This window comes from Akebia trifoliata, chromosome 1 (assembly GCF_017979445.1).
Source record: "Akebia trifoliata isolate Shusen 1 chromosome 1, ASM1797944v1, whole genome shotgun sequence".
NCBI classification, from domain to species: domain Eukaryota; kingdom Viridiplantae; phylum Streptophyta; class Magnoliopsida; order Ranunculales; family Lardizabalaceae; genus Akebia; species Akebia trifoliata.
The window spans coordinates 22,181,103-22,201,208 of NC_141375.1; the positions used below are offsets into that span (position 1 = coordinate 22,181,103).

Sequence of the window (20,106 nt, forward strand, 5' to 3'; positions counted from 1 at the left end):
AGCTTTACTTGCAAATAGAATTGCTTCAAGAAAACGTAGAAGCATTCTAATGCCTCATCGCCTCTATGATTGATGAATTTAAAGGGTTTATTCTGATTTATAAGTGTCTAATTTCTTTTTTGAGTCAATTGTAGTTCCTTACTTTCTCTTTAAGAAAAGTAGAAGGTGGAATGTGCAAACACACATGTATCATAAGGGGTTTATTTGTAATTTAAAATATTAATTAATGGGTTTTTGTCTTTTTGAATATTACATAATAAATAGGATAATTTTGTAATTTTGAAAATGAACCAACATAATGGCCGTGGCCTGTGGGAATGCAATTTTCTTGTTTTTATTTTTATTTTTACTAAATTGAATTTGATTTTATATTAAGTTAAAATGTAAAAGCGGAGGCATTTGTGAGATCCAAAATTTGGTGTCGAGCCACTTCTACTCTATCTTCTCTTATTATAAATAGGATAGATAAAAATTAATTTCCCTTCCTCCTAAATCTTAATGTGAGGTTGGTGTTATGAGATACGAATTATTTTTTTTTTTTCCATCAATGGTAGTTTTGCTAAGTGAAACCCTTTCCTTACAAAGTAAGATTTTGAGCCTTACTAAGGGTATGTTTGGTAACACTTCTGAAGTCTGAAGTCTGAAGTCTGAAATCTGAAGTCTGAAGTCTGAAATCTGAAATCTGGTATCTTGTTTTGGAAAAGTTGTTTATTTATAATTTATAAGAGCTTCTGGTTACAAACAGAATTTTAAAACATAATGATCATTTTGACAATATTACCCTTCTGTAATTATAATAAATTGTTAACCAAAAAACATGCATAATGATGGTAATTTTCAAATTGAATTCTCATTCAAAATACAAAAACAAATAATTTATATATAAAATAATATAATTTTTTTTTCCAATTTTCTGTTTTTCGTCTCTCTCATTTATATTATTCTCTCTCTCTCTCTCTCTCCAATTTATCAAAACGAAGAAAATACAATAACCAAGTAAAACACAATAACCAATTAAACAAATCATACACTCTAAAGAGTCCATCCAATGACCAAGGAAACAACTCATACACCCTAAAGAGTCCACCTAAGGACTAAGGAAACAACTCATACACCTAACAAAACCTATCCATCTCTCTTTCTTTCTCTCTCTCTCTCTATTCGTCTAATGACCCAACTTTATGCAAGAAGAAAAACAAAAAAGATAGAAGGAAAGATAAAGAGAAGATGGAGAGAGAAATAAGGAAAGACGTTGAAAATGGTTCAATTTCTCCATAATGGGTTCGGTTGGTTATTTGAGATTTTAGGATTTTTGTTGAAGTTTTAATTTTTTATTTGGTTGTTTGTTAAAGTTTTGATTTTGGATTTTTGTTGAAGTTTTGATTTTTGATTTGGTTGTTTGTTGAAGTTTTGATTTTGAGATTTTCTCAATATGAGATTCACATGCTATTAATCGATCAAGGAATAACAATAGAGTAGTAGATGCACAAACCTTTGTAGATCTTGAAAGCCGAGTTGGACATGAAGGAGATGTAGAAAAGAAAGGAGAGGTAAGGGTTTAAAGATTTTTACAAAAGAGGGATAAGTGATGGAAATAATTTTTTTGATGAGGGTATTTTAGGTATAAAATATTTTTTCAGATTTCAGAACTTTGTCCAGCAACTTTTTATGGCTGATTTTTTTCGACTGAAAATGTCTTCTTGTTCTTAAATCTGAAAATAAACAAACAAGATTAAGACATCTGAAGTCTGAATTTTAATGGTGGACCACCTCCATTCAGACTTCAGAAGTGTTACCAAACACACACTAAGTTTCGTTATGCTCAAACGGATTATTACATAAAAAATCCAGCCCTCTAAGTTTCATCGAGAAACTCGGATAAAAAAATAAAATTCAAAAACAATTTCTTTCGAACTAGATCTACATAACTCCCAAACTTAAAAATGAAATTCAACTCGAAAAAAAATAACTTCTTATTTTTTGTTTCAAAATTCATAGAATTTCGTCCTCTACAACCCTGGAGCATCAATAAGAGTGAACCTTAATAACTTAGTAAGGCAAAGGGGACTCTTTTCTAACTTTAATATGAAAAAGAAACACAACCTGCATTCCAATGAGAGTAATAAAATCTGTATCTTTATACTCTTAGTGTGCTGGGATTTGGTTTGAAACTAGAGCTACTTTAATATAATATATGGAGTGTACTCTTGTCTCGTTGTTTTTCATAAAAAGTAGAACATAACTCCCATTCTACTTTCTCACAAATTATTATCTTCCTGTAGCTGTAGAACACATTACAAAGAGAGAGAAACATGAGATGGAGAATGAACTTTTTTTGTTGTTTTGATCTCAACCATCCATTTTTTATTTTAAGTTTTATACAACACCATTGGATCCATGGTTTTTAAACTCATCCGAGACCGAGACATATCGCCCGAGTTAACTCGGTATCAGAGCTGAACGAGACCAACTCACAAAGTCATTTTTTTTATCGAGTTTTACGTCTCACGTACAATTTTTTGAGTTATGTCATGAAACGTCTCAAACATATCGGAAAACTCGTTCGAGACGACTCAGTATCAGAGCTAAACGAGACGAGACGTGATACCGAGTTTAAAAACCATGATTGGATCTTGTAAAATGGATGACATCCAAGGGTTGTAAAAAATGTTGTAACAAATAGCAAAGAGAGAAAATTAAAGAGTTGCAAATAAAATAGCAAAATTTAGTCTTACCCCCCTATAAAATTGGAGAAATTAGGGATACCTCTTGCAAAATGCAAGATGAGGTCTGCCCCCTTTACTTCTGTTGATTTGGTCAAATAGTTAACAAAAGATGGTTCTCAGTTAACTGAGACTGACAAATGACTCAAATACCTTTAGGTACATGCTATTACCACACTACCCTCGATTCAATGATGTTTTAAGTGAAAGAATTAAAAAAAAATTTAAACATTTTAAAGATGAGTGCCTAAGTTGTGTATGAAGAAAACCCTAGATTCATCTCTAATGGTTGTAAATGTTTAAATCCATATCGATGGATTACATTCACTTGGATTATATGTATATATATATATATATATATATATGGGAAATGTTCAGCACCAAACATTTTGGCAAAACATTTTTCAAAACATGGGTTAGAAGTTTTGGAATGGGCTGATTTTTGGTGAGGATGATCTCTACGGTGAGGAGATCATCATCACCAAAAATCAGCCCAGTCCAAAACTTCTTACCCCATCAAAAATGGTTTACAAAAAATGGACTATCCACGATTTTTCAACTTGTACACATGGGGCTAGAAGTTTTGGAATGGACTGATTTTTGGTGATGATGATCTCCTCACTGTAGAGATCATCCTCACCAAAAATCAACCCATTCCAAAACTTCTAACCCATGTAAGATAAAAATGGTTGGCTAAATGTTGGCCAAAATGTTTGGTGCTGTATATATATATATATATACATATTTCCCAAACATCGGTCTCTATTATTTTCCAAAAAAATATTACATTGCTAAAAGACGCATAATAAATAAATAAAAAATAAAAGGTATACCTAGATGAGCGCAACGATTTGTTCCCTCAGAGCTAGGGGAGAGACTCTTCGTATGACATTCCTTACTTTGTTTCCGTCACTAGATCTGCTTCTGATCTCTAAGTTGAGATATCTAGATCTGAATATTTTTTATATTTTTTAAAGGGTTTCTAGATGTTTTTGAAAGGTTTCTAGGTATTTTTTAAGTAAAAATTGAGGTTTGGATGATAGGTAGGGATTAGGGCTTCAAAATTAGGATTTGAAAAAATCTGGAGAGACTTTTTTGTCTACTTTTTCTAGGATTTTTTTTACCCACGAAATTAGGTTGTGGATACTCCTATTTATAGATTTTTTTTTTGAAGAGTTGGTATTTAATTAGGTTTCTTTTAGATAAGGTAAATTAGGGTTTTGACTTAAGTCTTATTTGATTGACTAGGTTTCTTTAGATTAGGATTTTAATTCTTAATGAAAGAATATATTTTTGATTTTTAGAGAATCCCCCTTAATTATATTTTAATTCTTTAGGCCCCCAGATGGAGGGGTCTTTTAATAAATATTAGGGGGCTCCACTTAAATAAGTAGGCAACCATCAACAATTTTGCCTGACAGCTTGATTGATTGGTTTAAAAAAATTTAATTTTAATTAAGATTTCAATTTACATTAATTAGTGTTTTAATTATTAATTTCAGAATTTTAAATTGTTAAAATTAAAAAATTACCGTTTTGCCCCCGAAGAGGATTTTTGCGTTGAAAAGTCATTTTTCGATGTTTTAAAATATTTTGGAATCAATTTTTCATAAGAAATTCAATGAGAGTATTAGTTTATGTCATTTATGGATTTTTGATGTGAAATGATCGTTGAACCTATGAAGGGCATTTTCGTAATTTTGTGAAAATTGGTATAATGATTTATTTGATTTTTCTTTGTTGTTTTATATGTTTGAAATGGTTTTCCTACGCGTACTGTGGGCTCTAAGGATGTTTTGATATTATGGGTATTTTAATAATTTGGATCATTTTTCAGTGATTTTTATCGTAAAGCTTCTTTTTGTTTGAAAAAATGATGATTTATATGTTTTTGGGGCACATTTTCCTAGTGTAGCGTGATTTCTAAAGTGTTGTTTGATTGAAATACCTCATCTGAATTTCTGAAACATATCTTATAGCAGACAAAAAACATTGTAATATTCATCCATCATTGGGAACTGTCGCAATCGGGTTGACGAGTTGATTAATCAGGCGAGTGCGAAAATGGGGTGTCTATACTCTCTCCGCTCTCCATCTCCATCTTGTATCTACTCCTTTCACTTTTTTTTTTCTTTTGGTTTTGAATGTTTAAATCCCTTAAAATGTAAGTCTTTATGGTCTAGTCATCAAGGGATCTCTTTCTTAATAAGGTGATCCCCATGATGTAGGCCTGAAATAAAATTCCTCAAAGATTGAGGATACAAGTTTTATTTTCATAAATTTTCTCTTTTAGATTTTTTCAAAAAAATGAAAAATGACCAATGTATAGGTTACCACGTAAGGTGGAGGAAATAGAGTGCCTAACACTTTCCCTATTTCTTAAAATGGAATCTCTTACCTAAATATTAGGTATATTAGTACTTTATCCATACGAGAATTACTACAACAAAATCAATTTTTCTAAAACTTTCTTTCGAGTGCCCATTTACACTCTATTCTAAAAAAATGACAACGACTCCAAATCCAAGTAGAGATTGAGTTTTTAACAAAAAAAATCCATGTCTACAAATAGGATGGGAATTCATTGAAAGTTGAATGGATAGGAAAGGCTAAAAGTGGGATTTAATAAAGTGAATGGTATTTTTAGAGAGCTCCTTTAAAAATTTGAAATCTTTCAAATATGGAGGGAACTGTGTTTTTGGAAGTATTCCTTCAAATAAACAGTTCAGTTGGAGCACATTTTGAGCTCCATCTGCATATTTGAAGATAAAGCTCAGATATGCAATCTGATTGAAGATGCTCTAACTAGGTATTCCTTTAAACAATGGACTAGGCTTGTATCTGGGCTTTGCCTAATCCATAAACCATGGTCTTGCCCAGTCCATGCCCTTTTAAGGCTTCTAAGAAATTTTTGGAGATCTTTTGATAGAATATAAAATACGATTCTCCTCTAATCATAGACTTCAATTTCTCTGTCTTCAATGTGTTCTCTCTCCCGATTATGAATCTTAGTGTGAGTTACAATCCACAATATTTTGAGAATGATTTACAAAGTGATACCCTATGTTTTATGTGCTATAGACATTGTAAGAGGTGGATAAGGTCTTCTAGACTAACAGTCTTTAGTATATGCATGAGGGGTTAATCCAAGATTCCTCAACATAGCTGCGGAAAAAATCCCCCTTTCTCCTTCAGTATTTATAAATTATAACCCTTTGTTTAAAATCAATAAAATTTCAGAATACATTCAATTTTGGTTAAAATTCTAGTTCGAGTGCACTTTTCATTTTTATTTTGAGAACATGCATAGCAAGATTGCTAATATTAATTCAAAAAGTGACAATCTCATTGATTTATAAAAGTAACAGTCTCGCTAAAAAGCATGTTTTGAGAATTGAAATGAACGATGTACTAAATTGGGAATTTTCCCATATTCAAGACACGAAATGATAATTTACCCATTAAAATCCCCCTCTTTCTATGCTCAATGCAACTTCCCTACAATTTCGTCGACCTTTGGCACTTGTTGGCAATGCTTGCATGTAATCGTTGTTTGGCCAAGGTCCCCCTTAGGTTGACACGCATGCATTGCATTGAATGGACCTCCAACAAAACACATCTCCACTTCATTAAATTATAACATGAAATTTTGTTACGCAATTACCTTTTTGTAATTATATTGATAGTGCTTGACGTCGTTTGTATTAACAACCAATATTAGATGTGTGTCCTTCATTCACTGGCACATTGTTTGCATATGATTCGAATCGTCACACCAACTGGTGACCGACCATCCTATCAGCAAGGTGGACCATTGGATCACTCAAAATCATCCACGTGCCGATTGTTGAATTTATCTTTTTACCTAATTTTCAACCATAAACCATTAATGTTCTCAAAGCCAAATGGATTATAACTACAAGAAATCAGGGAATTAGTAGGAGTGCACATGGTTCGGATTGGTTCAGATTTTGGCAAAATTGGAACCGATCCAGACATGATCGGTTATACAAATTTGGAACCGATCCAATCCAATAACCCTATAGAACCGAATCAATCCAATCCAATCTTGGTTCGGATCTGTTCTCGGTTCTTATACGACATCGACGGCAAGATTTTCACACAGAGAGAGAAATTTTTATTCTAAAATTGCAGTATGAACCGAGCGAAACTCTTCGTTTTCGAGACGAACTAGAACGACGACGTCGGCGGCAAGGTTTTCACAGAAAAAGAGTTACATCTTTGTTTTCCGATGAGGTGGCGAGGGAGATGAACGAGATCGAGAACAACGGCAGCTGGGTTTTCATTTTTAGACTCTAACTAGAAGAAGAAGAGAGATAAAGAAAATGAATTTTTTTTATAAATAATTTTAAAGATATATATATATATATATATACGTAAGTGGTTCGGATTTCAGATTGGTTCGGTTCTGTTATATCCTTAATCCGGAATCGAACCAAATCAACTGGATTTTTTTTTTCAATCCGTACCCGAGTGTGTTCAATCCGAACCAATCCAATCCAAAAGCTTCGGATTGGTTCGGTTCTTGAATTTATCCAATTCAGTGTGCACTCTTAGGAATTAGGACCCAAATTATAAAACGGATTTTATCTGTTTCTAATTAAGGAACGAACCACACTCTCTGCCCCTCTCTCTCTATCTCTTTCTGTCAGGCGCCACCATGGTTTTTAAACTCGGTATTTGGTCTTGTTTCGTTCACCTCCGATACCGAGTTGACTCGGATGATATGTCTCGTCTCATCGAGTCGTCTCGTTCAACATTGAAATAATGGTTTTTAACCATTTAAAAAATCTGAAAAATTCAGGAAAAATTCAGAATTGATTCCTATTAAAAAATGAATCCCTAAAAAAATATAAAATTAAAATATGGGAAAAAATAACTTATCTTCTTATTAACACACCCATAGTTATCCCTTATCAAGTTTTGAATGTTAAATTTGAAAAATGCTTCATCTTTTCCTATGTTGTGTTTGCATTGTTTTTGGAGTCGTCCTAGAGTGACCTCAAGATTGGATCTCATATTACAAATCTTGACATGAAAGTGGATAGGAGCCATAGATGCTTTTTATTTTTTATTTTTATATCTATGACACTTTTATTACTAGATGTGTTAATGTGAGGTCCAAGCTTGAGGTCACTTTAGCATTATTATTGTTTTTAAAATCAGAAAAAGGGTGGTCCAATTGGATTCTCCTACCGGATTTCAATAAAACTGATCCACAATCCACATCGATTATTGGATTAGGATATGATTTACCCATAAACCAATCCAATATGATTTTTGGTTCAGATTTCTTATTGAATCGGAAGTCATTCCGCTAAGATTGTCAATGGATCGGATCAAACCCAACCCATCAAGGGCAAAAGGATTAAGGATACTGATCCTTTAGATATTTATCCAAAAATAGATTTGATCCAAAACCGAACCAATTATAATTTTCCATCCGTATCCATTTGCATCTAAATATAAACTTTACATTTAATAGTTTTGAAAATCTAAATTCAGTTAACTCGGTTAATTCGGACGAGATTTTAAAAATCTCATCCGAGTCAACTCGTTTGTCTCGTGAGTTGATGAAAAAACTGTAATGTCTCGGATATCTCGTTCGTCTCGGACGAGTTTTGCGAAAATATCGTCCGAGACGACTCGCATAACTCACGATACGCGATCATCTCATGACTCATTATGAGTTGGTCTCGTTAGGCTGCGATACCGAGTTAATTCGGGCGATACGTCTCGGTCTCGGACGAGTTTAAAAACCATCTCGCGACCTCTCGATCTCTGAGTCTCTCCCTCAATCTCACTTCAACGTTAAAAGCCATTTTAATAGAAGAACATCGAAAGAGAAATAGTTCTGATTTTGCCATCTTCGATCGTCACATTCGGGCTCTCATTTTCTAACATGAACGAAGAAGATGGCTGAAGCGTAAGAGCTCGAGCAGTCTCCCTTCTTCATATTCCATCTTCGATTTTGGGTTCTCATTCTAACAGGAACGAAAACCATGGATGAACCATAAGAGCCTGAACAGTTTCCCTTCTTCATCTTCCATCCTCGATCGTCACATTCGGGCTCTCATTTTTACAGGAACGAAAAAAGGAAGAACCATAAGAGCTCGAGTAGGTTTGATCTTCCATCTTCACCTTCCATCTTCACATTCCATCTTTGATCTTCACACAACCCTAACTCGATCTTCTCGATTTCTTTCTTCACAAAATCCTAAATCTAATTTCGGATTTGTCTCTCAAATCCTAAATCGATCTTCACGAAACCCTAAATCTCATTTCGGATCTGTCTCTCAAACACAAAATCGATCTTGTCGATTTCTCTGTTTTCATCGAGAGTTCAATTTCAACATTGAAATTTAAAAGAAGACTTCAAGATTTGATCCTCAAACAAAAGACATCAGACATCATGGATTTAAAGCTCGGTCAGGTTTGATTTTGATAAAGTTCTGTGGATTGTGCTTTCTATTTATTTCTATGAACTTTAGTGTTATTTTAGGAATTCTTCTCTATGAAGAAGCTTCATTCCACCTCTTTCCAGATCGGAACATAATTAAACTTGTTTATTTCCTTCTTAATTTCACCCAAAATTATTGATTTCTAGTAACTCCAGGAATGAACATACTTAAACTTGTTTGAATTTTTAATGATTTTCTTTTCTTTTAGACCTATTTTTTCTCTTGTAGTTTGAATTTAAGTAGGATTTTGTTATTTGTTTTGTTGCAGTTTTATTGATTCTAGCATTCGTTTTCAAGAAGAAAATAATGAAACTTCATTTTTTGCAAAACTTAGATAATCATTAGGGTGGTACAAAACTTTGCTTAGATTGGCTCTGGTATATACGATCATAAGGTTTCTGTAATCCATAAATGAGGGTACAAGACAATGAAAGTCTAACCCGAAGGAAGAGGAGAACTATACAATCAAATATGAAGGTAGAAGAGACTGCACAACTGTGTTGTTATTTTCTGATTTTATTATGTATGTTTGCTATTTAACTCATATGAGGTCTCCAAGCACATTTAAATTTTTTTCCCTTGTAAACTTGGGTTGTTTGAAGATTTCAATTCTGAATAGATTTATTAGTATGGGTATAATACTGATTTTAGTTCATATTTCCCTGTCTTAGCAACATATCATATTAACTTTGATCATGTAATAATCATACATAGTATAGTTTTCAAGCTTAATCTATAGAGGTCTCTCTACCCCTTCTTCCTTTTTAGTTAAATATACCCATGCGATGAGTCTTATGGTAAGTACATTGCAATCATATTTTTTCAGCGATTTGGAAGTGGCTCAATGCCAACCACTTCATTGGAGTGGCATTACTTTGAGGAGAATGGAATGCATTTAGGATTTGTTACAGTTTTACAAAGAAACAAGAAATGGGATGCTAGGGCCAGATTACTCTACAAAATTTTCTACATGGCTCCCCTTTGGAAATCTCTCTCCACGCTTGGTTTACGAGGAGGTATAGAGAAATTGCTTTCATACTTACATATAACTTAGTTGTGTTTCGTAGTGAGAGATAATTGTAATCCTGGCAAAAGCTTTCATTTAATTTGTTTAGGTAAAGAGATATGAGAAGGAGAGGCAAGCAAATGATTCTACATATTGGTATTTGTTTTACTATCTCCATGCTTTTTTTTTTTTCAACTCTCTTGGTATGAATATATTGTTCTTTGTAGTTGAGTTAAAATTGTCTATTTTTCTTTTTTGGATGATTCACTTGTTCTTTTTGTAATGGTTTCAAGGTGTTGTTTGAATTGATATGGAGGGACTATTTCAAGTTTCTATCAATTAAATATGGAAATTCTATCTTCCATATAGGTAACAAACAGATACCAAGTTTCTTACTTCTCATTGATTAATCATTAAAAATTAATATATAGTTTTAGAAAGAGTTTAGTAGGTTGAACATCTCATTAAAGTTACTATTCACTGATTAAGATAGCAAATAACAGAACATGTCTCGAGAATGTCTTTTATTGATCATACTGGTTTTTCGTACTTTCTGTTATTGAGATCGAAATTACATTGTTTTATGTTTAATTTTAAATGCAATTTTCATTTTTTTTTCTTTCCATTATGATGAAACATTTTTTAGGTGGCCCAAGAAAAGTGGAGTCTAATTGGAGCCAAGATCATTGCAGATTCAATTTAAATGCAAAAATTGATCATCTTTGAAAAACAAAAAATCAGATTAGATTTAAACAGGAAAAAACAAGTTTATCATCTTGAAAAAATTTCAGATTAGCAGTAGTCCTAGTCTTACTGTCGTGCGAGTAGCTTTTAAGAGTTTTCACTCTTTTCTTTAATTTGGTAGGCCTAGCCTAGCATAAGTAGTTTGTGAGTTAGTGGGTTTTTTCAAACTGGTGTCAATGAACACCAACTTTAATACTTACCAATTAAGTTTGCAGATTTTTCTTGCTTTACGTTGGTTTTAAGTAATTAATGATCATACATTGTTATAGATATATAAATATGATGCTTATTTCCCTCATCTAGCTATATCTGCAAATTTCAGACAATATTACCCATATCCTTTCGTCTCTATTCATTAAACCCTTCCATCTATAGATATTCCTTTGCTCTGTACTTATATTTTTTATTCTAACATTTGTTTATGGTTTGATGCCCTGTTAGTACGTCTTGTAAATTCAATCATTGACTTCCTCACATATAGATGTATCATACGCACATGCATCAAGGAGACTAGTTTATGAAGCATTTAAGTTTCAAGTAACTTTTAGGTGGGAAGATTGAGGGTGACCTATCAATTGCCATGCTCTTGTTCTAGTTGAAGTAACTGCTCATATTCAAGAATAGATCCCTTGATATAAGTTATTTTCATATATCGTAGTGTTAGTTCATGAGGCTAGAGAGAGAGTCAATTAAAAATTAGAATCTAGAGAGCTATTTTAGACTACAAGGGATTTAGATTTTAGAATAAATAGGATCATGAATAGATACATGGAGATTGAGGGGGATGTGGCCCATAACTGAGAGTTGTTTAAAGTGGATGTGCTTCCGTAGTGCTATGTGACCTATTCATCCCAATCAATTAAAAAGTAAGTTTTATAAGATGGTAGGAAGTCCGATTATGCTCTATGGGGCTGAATGTTGAGAAATTAAAAAGCATGTTCATATAGTCAGGATAGGAGATATGAGAAGGCTAAGATGGAGGAGCAAAAAAGATGAAAAAAGAATATTTAAAAAGAATGCTTTTATTAACGTGTAGGAATGATCTCAATAGGTGATAAATTTAAAAAGAATAATTAGGCACTTTGCAAATTATAATTTATACTTGTAAAAAAAAAGTGTTGGAATAATCTCAGTATGTGATAAACTAAGACAAAGTCAATTGAAATGTTTAGGTTATGTGAAAAGATGATCAATATAACAGCCCCAGTTGGAAGGAACATGCAAGTTGGACATCCTAAAAGAGAGAGAAGGGGACCAAAATGAATATGGATTGAGGTGGTGAGAGAAAATATGAATGCACTTGATTAACATAAGACATAGCTTGAGACAAAATCCAAGGGGGAACAAGATTCGTTCAATTCCAAATGTTTGAGAGGGTCTGATGGTGACGAGTGAAAATTGTTGGGTTTGGTTATAACCTCTCTCTTACTGTTTGTGCTTCTTCTCTGGCTTTTGTGCTATCAAACGATAATACTCTTCTATATGCTTCAGGGATCTCTCTTTCAATGCTCTAACGGGTGGTCTTCCTAAGAGCCTCAACTCCCTTACAAGTGTGACCAGAGCACGGGCAACACCTGCCAGTTGATGAGCCTCAGTTCTATATATATATATATATATATATATATATATATATATATATATATATATATATATATATATATATATATATATTTTTTTTTTTTTTTTTTTTTTTGGGGGGGGGGGGTATCATTTAGTAAAACCCCTAGTAATTGGAGATATTTACCCCAACTAGCTTAATTGGTAAAGTCTTTGGTGAAATTTCCTCAATTGATGATTACAGAATCCAATTGATTAAATTAATTTGTAAAATTAATATAATCTAACATATAGAAATGACACATAAATAAATGAGAGATTCATGCAACTATGACACACCATATTTTTACGTGGAAAATCCGTTCCTAAAAAAAAAAATCACAGGACCTCGAGTTCACCCGGAACGATCTACTATAAAATTATGAATTTGCAAAAGTTACTCGCACAAGACAACTGACAAACTTGAATCCACGATCTACCAAATTTTACTTCACTCAACATATTCTTTGTAGAAATCCACGATTCGATTCCATGAACCACTCATATAGCTTTGATCTCTAAAACAATCTAAAACCACGAACCACACACTAGATTCCATGAGCTAAACAAAAACTAAATTTGAGTTTGATTGTAGTCGAAATTTCTCAAACACACATACTCATCAATAGACAATTGAAGAACATGTATGAGAAAATTCTTCAATTTTTAAGAATATTCAAAGTGAAATCTTTTTCCTCTCTATTTCCTAAGAAAATCTATTATGACAACCTAGAACGAAATCCTTTTATGGAGGAAAGCATAGAATTTTACATGAGTTTACAAAAGTTACTTTCGCACAAGACGACTGACAAATTCGAATCCACGATCTACCAAACCTCTTACTTCACTCAACATGCCTATTGTAGAACTTCACGATCCGATTCCATTGAATCGCTCATATAGCTTTGATCTTGATTTCTAACACAATCAGAAACCACAAACTACATGCTCAATTCCACGAGCTAAACATAGATTTAATTTGATTTTGGTTGTAGTCGAAATTTCTCAAACTCTCATCAATAAACACTTGAATAGTAGGTTGGAGAAAATTCTTCAATTTCTTAAAGTACTCAAAGTGAGATCTTTTTCCCACTAGGTCATATTGCGTTTTTTGCGATTCCAAAATTGCGCTAAAAACAATTGCTAAAGGCTGTCGTTAATTGCGACAGTTTTTAATAGTTGTTTCTTCTGACATACAAAGTATTAGTTATATCAACGACACTATATCAAATCTCTCTCTCTAGCACAGCTCGATCTGGATCTCACTCTCTCGCACTCATCTTTGTCTCTCTCTCTCTCTCTCTCTCTCTCTCTCTCTCTTTCTCAAATCTCTCGATCACACAAGCTCGATCTAGATCTCTGCCTCTTGCTCTCTCGCACAGCTCAATCTAGATCTTTGTCTCTCGCACAACTCGATCTGGATCTCTATCTCTTGCCCTCTCGCATAACTCGATCTAGATCTTTGTCTCTCTCTCTCTCTCTCAAATTCTCTCGATCACACTCAATCTCTTTGTCTTTGTATCTGTCACTCGCACGCACTCTCTCTCCACAACATCCAAGATCTAGGGTTTTCCTCAAAGATCACCACTCTAGGTACATTTCTCCTCAAAGATCTGCTAGAGTTTTATACATTTTTTCTGCCTGCCACTTAGTTTTTCTTTGAAATTCCTCTTTATAATCATAATTTTTTCCTTTCTGTAATTTTTTTTGTCTGCGGAAAATGTTGTTTTCTCAAATCTGATAGATCTAGCTCTAGTAGTTATGATCTGATAGACCAGGTCTCACTATCTAGTTTCCGTCGACGGCAAAAATTTGTGCATAGTAGCTTTCCATTTTTTTTACTCTAATTTATTGGTATTAATTTGGCAAAGAAGAAAACATCCCTTGTTAATAGATGCCTTCTTGTTGCTTTACTTCAATTGGATTGATGTTAGTTTATGCAGTGGTTCAATGTTGGAATCATGGAAGTTGAAATGGGCCATATAGATGAAGCTAGATGCATCTATAAGAGATGTTACAATAAAAGACTCATTAGAACTAGTTCAGAGGTACGTTTCTGATTCTTCTCAAAGAATTGGGACTTTCTGTACTGCTTTCCTCATTTTGGTGCTGGTAGTTCTGTACTGTCTTTATGATTTATGAGGTGATGTATGCATCAAGTTTGATTTAGATATGTTTTGTTGAAATTATTATTATTATTATTATTTTCATTATTAAAATTATTTTGTGGCCCTTTCACATATACAAATACAAATTTTATATAAATACTGGATTGTAATATGTTCAAAACATTAAGGGTAAAAGTTGAAAATCATGCTTGTGGTTTGTCATTGGTTACCAACATCAAATATGATGGGTTGGTGAACATCCTATCAAAATTTAAGTGGTATTCATCTAATACTAGAATTCTACGATGCGTAGAAAATCTAATATCCTCTTTTATAAATAGGTGGTCGTCCCCCCCTCTCTACACAGATTAGACTATTATTGAGATAGAGGTTCCCATCACCAAAGGTATAGGCAGAGTTCGGGTAGCACGCCTATTCTTCGCATATCAAGATCATAGTGTTTTTCGCGGATTATTAGAAAAGCGAATCCAGATATTTTAATATTTATTGCCTTTCGATTCGATTATTTGTTTTGTTCAAGATCAAATCCTAGATCCATGAATATTGTTTGTAGAATTTTTTTTCCAACAATTTTAACTTCTTTCAACGTATGCAATCCGATTACATGTGGGAGTATTTATTAAACTATGACAATTGACAAACCAGATTTTTATTTTTTGAGTTCTATTGTACCTATAAAGGAAAAATGTCAAGGATGAGCTCCTGTGTTATGCTATGCAACTTTAATCTATATGGAAAAATGAGATGCACCTTTTTCCCATGCATCTATCAATGATGACAATGCCTATGAAGTACCATTTCAAAAATACGCTGCTTTATAACCCTTTATTTTGTTGTTATACGATATCTATATCATTTAAACATGCTTTAAGAAAAAAATTGTTTGTGACGAAGGTTGATAATATGTAGAAGCACCAATTGATGGTATTGTGTTTATGTTTGGAGCATGGATATATATCCCCTGATATTCAAGTTTTTTGGGTTTTATGTAAAGTAAGCTTCATAACAGTAGTTAGTACGATGATCTATGAAAAAAGTGAAAAAAAATAAGAAATGATGATATGATGAAATTAGTCATCGTTGTCAAATTCTTATTCAAATTATCTGGGCACATTTGAATAAGACATGTTCCTGCATTCGATTCCATCTAATGTTATGTTTTCTGCTAATTCAAGTCTTATCTACTTTGACTACAATCCACATCTTTCTTGGTTGTACTCACTCTTTAGAACCTTGAATGTACATGTTCCTTCCCACTGATGCTATGCTATCATCAGTCCGTGCACATGACCAAAACTTCGGTTATGACTTAATGGGGCTAACCGCATTTTCACTGTTGCATTCATTTCGACTGTTTCTGTCATCAGTCCTTGCACATGACCAAATAATTGTGAGCCAACGGGATTTAGCTGAAGGTGAAATGGTTACGGGAAGTGGATTATAGAATTTTTTTTTTTAATATCTGAATCTCTTGACCTCTGCATGAACTTATTTTTATTTTTTTTACACTATGAATTCAAGTATTTAAGCTTGGATCTGATAAAAGAGTTTGTGGATCATATCGCCATGTTCATTGAAGGGAATGATGCGGCAGATAGGCTTGATCAGGTAGGTGATGAGACTTAAGAAAACTGTAATCACTTTGGCTCAAAATCTTTTTGATTTATCACATCATCTAACTATTCTTAACAAGTGCTTGTCGTTCCAATTTTGTTGATTTAAGAATATTGGCTAATGACCCATGCAATTTTTCTTGCAGGTTACTGAAATTTATATCCCAACTTTGTTACCCATCACTTTGATGTAATCTAGGATGTAGCATGCCTTTCAGATTATTCTCTTTCAATTTGGATTGTGAGATGATGCATCTGTTTTTCAGGATGACACTCCATCTAGCTAATAATCTACTAATTGAGTATTGTCACTCTTTCATCTGCCAGACCTAATGATCTACTAGTAAGGCTGCAGAAGCCTTGAAGAAACGTCAAAATGCATGCGAGGTACATTTTGTTGTCAATTTTTTATTCTTAGTCGGGTATTTTCTTATGTTCAACTTGTCACCATTGAAACAATCTATTGTTGCAGCTGTGAAACAACATTGCTGTCATTGTGACATTGATAAAGCTGAACTTGAATGGAAGCAAGGAATTTGATCTTAATATATTTGCTGCAGGTTGTCGGAGTGCACCATGTGGTACTGCTTCCATTTATTAAAGAAGTAGCTTAGATAGCATAGATACTCTGAGCAATGTGACAATGTGCAATCTGCTCATCCTACACATTATTCTGAACGAATTGCTTACTCAAGAAAATTTTTATATCATGGCTCTTCTCTTCTTATATATATATATATATATGTTTTCATGTTTTCTTTGCTAATCTCATGTACAAGTCGAAATTTCTTAACATCATCACCTTCTTCTATAGGTGATAAGCAAGGAGATTAAGGGCTACTTTGAGGCATTTGCTTTCTCTTGGAGGATCCTATTTGGAAGATGGCTGATCTAGTGACAAATCACCAGTGGCAGTCTGCAATAAAATTGAAATCAGTTATAAGACCTTATACTATTATAATCTTGCAAAGCCATCTCAAAGGTCTGTTTTTTAAACATGTTGAAGTAGAGCTAAAGTAGAGCCCATCATATTTAAGGGTTGAATCATGTTGCTGACTCATAGACATTAAGTGTTGTTTTGGAAGTGTCACTTGCAAAAAAATATGGGTAGATCATATTTTGGATGATGTTTGAGCTTGTTTCTTGTTACCAATTGAGCTTTATATATATATTTTTCCTCACTGATGTATGTTGCCCATGTCTCTGATTACTGATTTGTCAATTGGTTGGTTGGTTAGCTATTCAGTTGGTATCATGCATTGTGATTGGACAGTTTCTATACTTTATGATTGCAACCAGATGGGGCTAACATTCTTCAAACTTCATAGAAGTCTTGTTTGATTACTAGGAATAGAAAAACAATACTATGATTCCCACTCAAACATGTACCACTAAGAGAAAAAAATTTGATTTTGATCTGGAGTGTTGTATATTTTGTATAGAAGTATCTAGGATGGACTGTTGGAAATGTAGAGTTCACATTACAGGAAAATTGAAGCATCCTGTTTTGTTTGTTTCGATTGATAGAGGTGTTGGTAATGGCTTTTGAGTTTGGTTCTGTTTTGGCCAAATTGGGGATGGTTTCGACCTCAAAATACAGTGATGTGGTTTCACTCAACCTGTTTATGGCACTTCTTTGTACTTGCATCGTGATCGGGCATGTACTAGAGGAGAATCGATGGATGAATGAGTCCATTACTGGCGAATGGAACACTTCTTGTGTATGTTTCTTCTTTTCCTTGTACTTTTGTGTTTTGTGCTCTCAATTTGATAATTTTAAATCTTTTTTTTACAAACAGTGGTGACCAAGCAATCGCAGTCATATATTTCAAAGTTGGATATACCCCAAATGATTATTTATCTGAATTAGTAGGCCGTTCTTCTTTTCTATTATTCTCTGTTGATATATTTATCCCAATAAGATAATTCTTATTTATCAAGTAAGAATGGAGTGCAAGGCTACTAATGGAGCAATCCTCAGCTATCAAGTACCCATCTATTTCCTATCATTTGGTAGGAACCAAGAAGATTCAACAAGATCTGGTTAAGCCAAATGTTCTTGAAAGCTAGCACATTCACCTTTTGTAATAGGTCAGCTTTTCCAGCCCTCATGTTTTTTAAAATCATTTGTGAATCTTTTAATACGAGTGGTGTATTTGGCTTATAGTCCTACCAATTAAGTCCCTTGAATGTAAAAGAACTTAAAAGAAACTATAACTATTTTTGGTCACAAATATTTGTACATTAAAATTCAGCCAAATCTAGTTGTATAATCAACCATCAAAACCACATCTAGTTTTTAATAAACAAATAAGTTGCTATAATGGCAAAAGGTAGGGAGTGAAGAACTTGCTGCTTATATCCTCATGCAAAGGATTTTTCCTAATGCTTCTCCCGCATTTTTGGTCCGAGACGGAATTTGTCATGAAGACCATGCTATATCAGAACTTGTCATCTAGAATTTGACAGTAGATGTATTGTTGAATGATTAATTGAAGCATGATAACACGTCTGGGTCTCTATTTTAGTTAAAGTATTAGAACATTGATCAATATTATTGATGTGTCATGACTATTTTTAAACATGATATCAGCATATGTGGCACAAATGCTGGGGATTAGGATCAGAGTATTGAACCTATCAGTTATGTTGCATTTCATTGGATGGTTAAAAAAAAAGTAGCTCACTAATTGATGCGTCCAACATTTTCATGTGCATCTCACATTGCATTCTTGTGTTTGTAGACAATCAATCATTCTTGTATGTAGTGTCCTAGCTAAATTTTTTCACCTATTTGAAAATTCTCGGAGCAGAGTGAATTAAATAAGGTGGATAAATTTGGGAATAAATTTAATCGACGAGGAAAAGTAGAGTTGGGTTCAGAGATATTCTTTAGACATTTGATCAATAGTATTGATTTTTCTTCATTGAAGTTGGGTAAGTGATCCAAAGACTTAAAGTTCTCATTCCAAGAAAAAGTCAATGGTTAAAGGAATGTAAGGCATAGCTCATTGCATAGTGTGCTCATACCTTGCCATGTGTTTTTTCTTCCTCTTCCTCTGCATTTTTTTTCCCAAATTTCTGACGATACAGGCTGCATTATTTTAAGTTTTGATTAGAATTTATTTCTTACAAAGAATTTCTCATTGATCATCTTTTGAACCATTCCCTTTTAATATTGGTTTTCCAATTTATAGGAACAAAGATAAGGTTATCATCATTTTAAGTGCTTGCTGGTATAATTGCAGGGTCTTTCTCGGCTGCCCAAGTCGGTATTGCATCTTGTGTGGATTTCTATTCCAGTATTGAGATGACACAAACTCATTTGACATTAGAACAATCCATTATTTTATTTTCTTTACCAGATGCAGTCGTCTCTCCTTCTAACTTTGGTTGAAAATGGAATTTGCAGACTTTGGCGATAAAAAAAAAAAGCAAGCAAGTGTGTCAATGGGTTAGAGATGTGGAAAATGAGATTTTCTTGTTGGGATGCAGCCCCTTTTCATGGTTAAATTTTCATCAATATTTATGTACACATGATGTATGCTAATTTTGTGTTTTTCTATCAATTGTAGGTTGTAAAACACCTGACAGATCATGTTATAATCTTTTACCATTTTTTTATTTGGTACTTTCTTGGAATTTATGGATTATATTTAGGAGAATTTCTCATCTGGCAATTCTTCATTGACAATGAAAACTGTCTGAATCAAGTAACAACTGTTTGATGTTGGTTTGCAATTAAAACCAGGGTCGTAAAGTGATTTCACAGAGGAATACATGATCAAGTGTGAGGCTTAAACGCAAGGACCA

At 33.3% G+C, this 20,106-nt stretch overlaps 1 protein-coding gene across 50 annotated transcripts; it reads left to right on the forward strand.

The window, feature by feature from the left end:
* The first annotated feature begins 8,524 nt into the window (after positions 1-8,524).
* Positions 8,525-19,965, forward strand: LOC147410956 (uncharacterized). Of its 50 annotated transcripts, XM_086442106.1 has the most exons (10): positions 8,525-9,177; positions 10,032-10,221; positions 10,321-10,367; positions 10,505-10,580; positions 14,495-14,599; positions 16,202-16,288; positions 16,440-16,483; positions 16,621-16,680; positions 16,766-16,874; positions 17,108-19,965. In XM_086442106.1, the coding sequence occupies exons 5-8, from the start codon at positions 14,513-14,515 to the stop codon at positions 16,655-16,657; spliced, it is 255 nt and encodes an 84-aa protein (XP_086298232.1). In that variant the 5' UTR covers positions 8,525-9,177; positions 10,032-10,221; positions 10,321-10,367; positions 10,505-10,580; positions 14,495-14,512; the 3' UTR covers positions 16,658-16,680; positions 16,766-16,874; positions 17,108-19,965. The 50 variants fall into 50 exon arrangements, 16 of the variants coding, with proteins under 16 accessions (XP_086298232.1, XP_086298238.1, XP_086298112.1 ...); XR_015178298.1 differs by having other exon boundaries at positions 14,495-16,680; positions 17,108-18,384; positions 19,542-19,595; positions 19,706-19,965; XR_015178312.1 differs by having other exon boundaries at positions 14,495-16,680; positions 17,108-17,275; positions 19,542-19,595; positions 19,706-19,965.
* Positions 19,966-20,106: the final 141 nt, after the last annotated feature.

What these genes read in the sequence shown, in the direction of transcription:
- LOC147410956 (XM_086441986.1), top strand. Translation starts at nt 10,141, where the DNA reads ATGCTAGGGCCAGATTACTCTACAAAATTTTCTACATGGCTCCCCTTT. An exon ending in TCATTAGAACTAGTTCAGAG is followed by an intron (nt 14,600 to 16,201) that starts GTACGTTTCTGA and finishes TATGAATTCAAG; the next exon opens with TATTTAAGCTTGGATCTGAT. An exon ending in TTGTTACCCATCACTTTGAT is followed by an intron (nt 16,484 to 16,620) that starts GTAATCTAGGAT and finishes TTCATCTGCCAG; the next exon opens with ACCTAATGATCTACTAGTAA.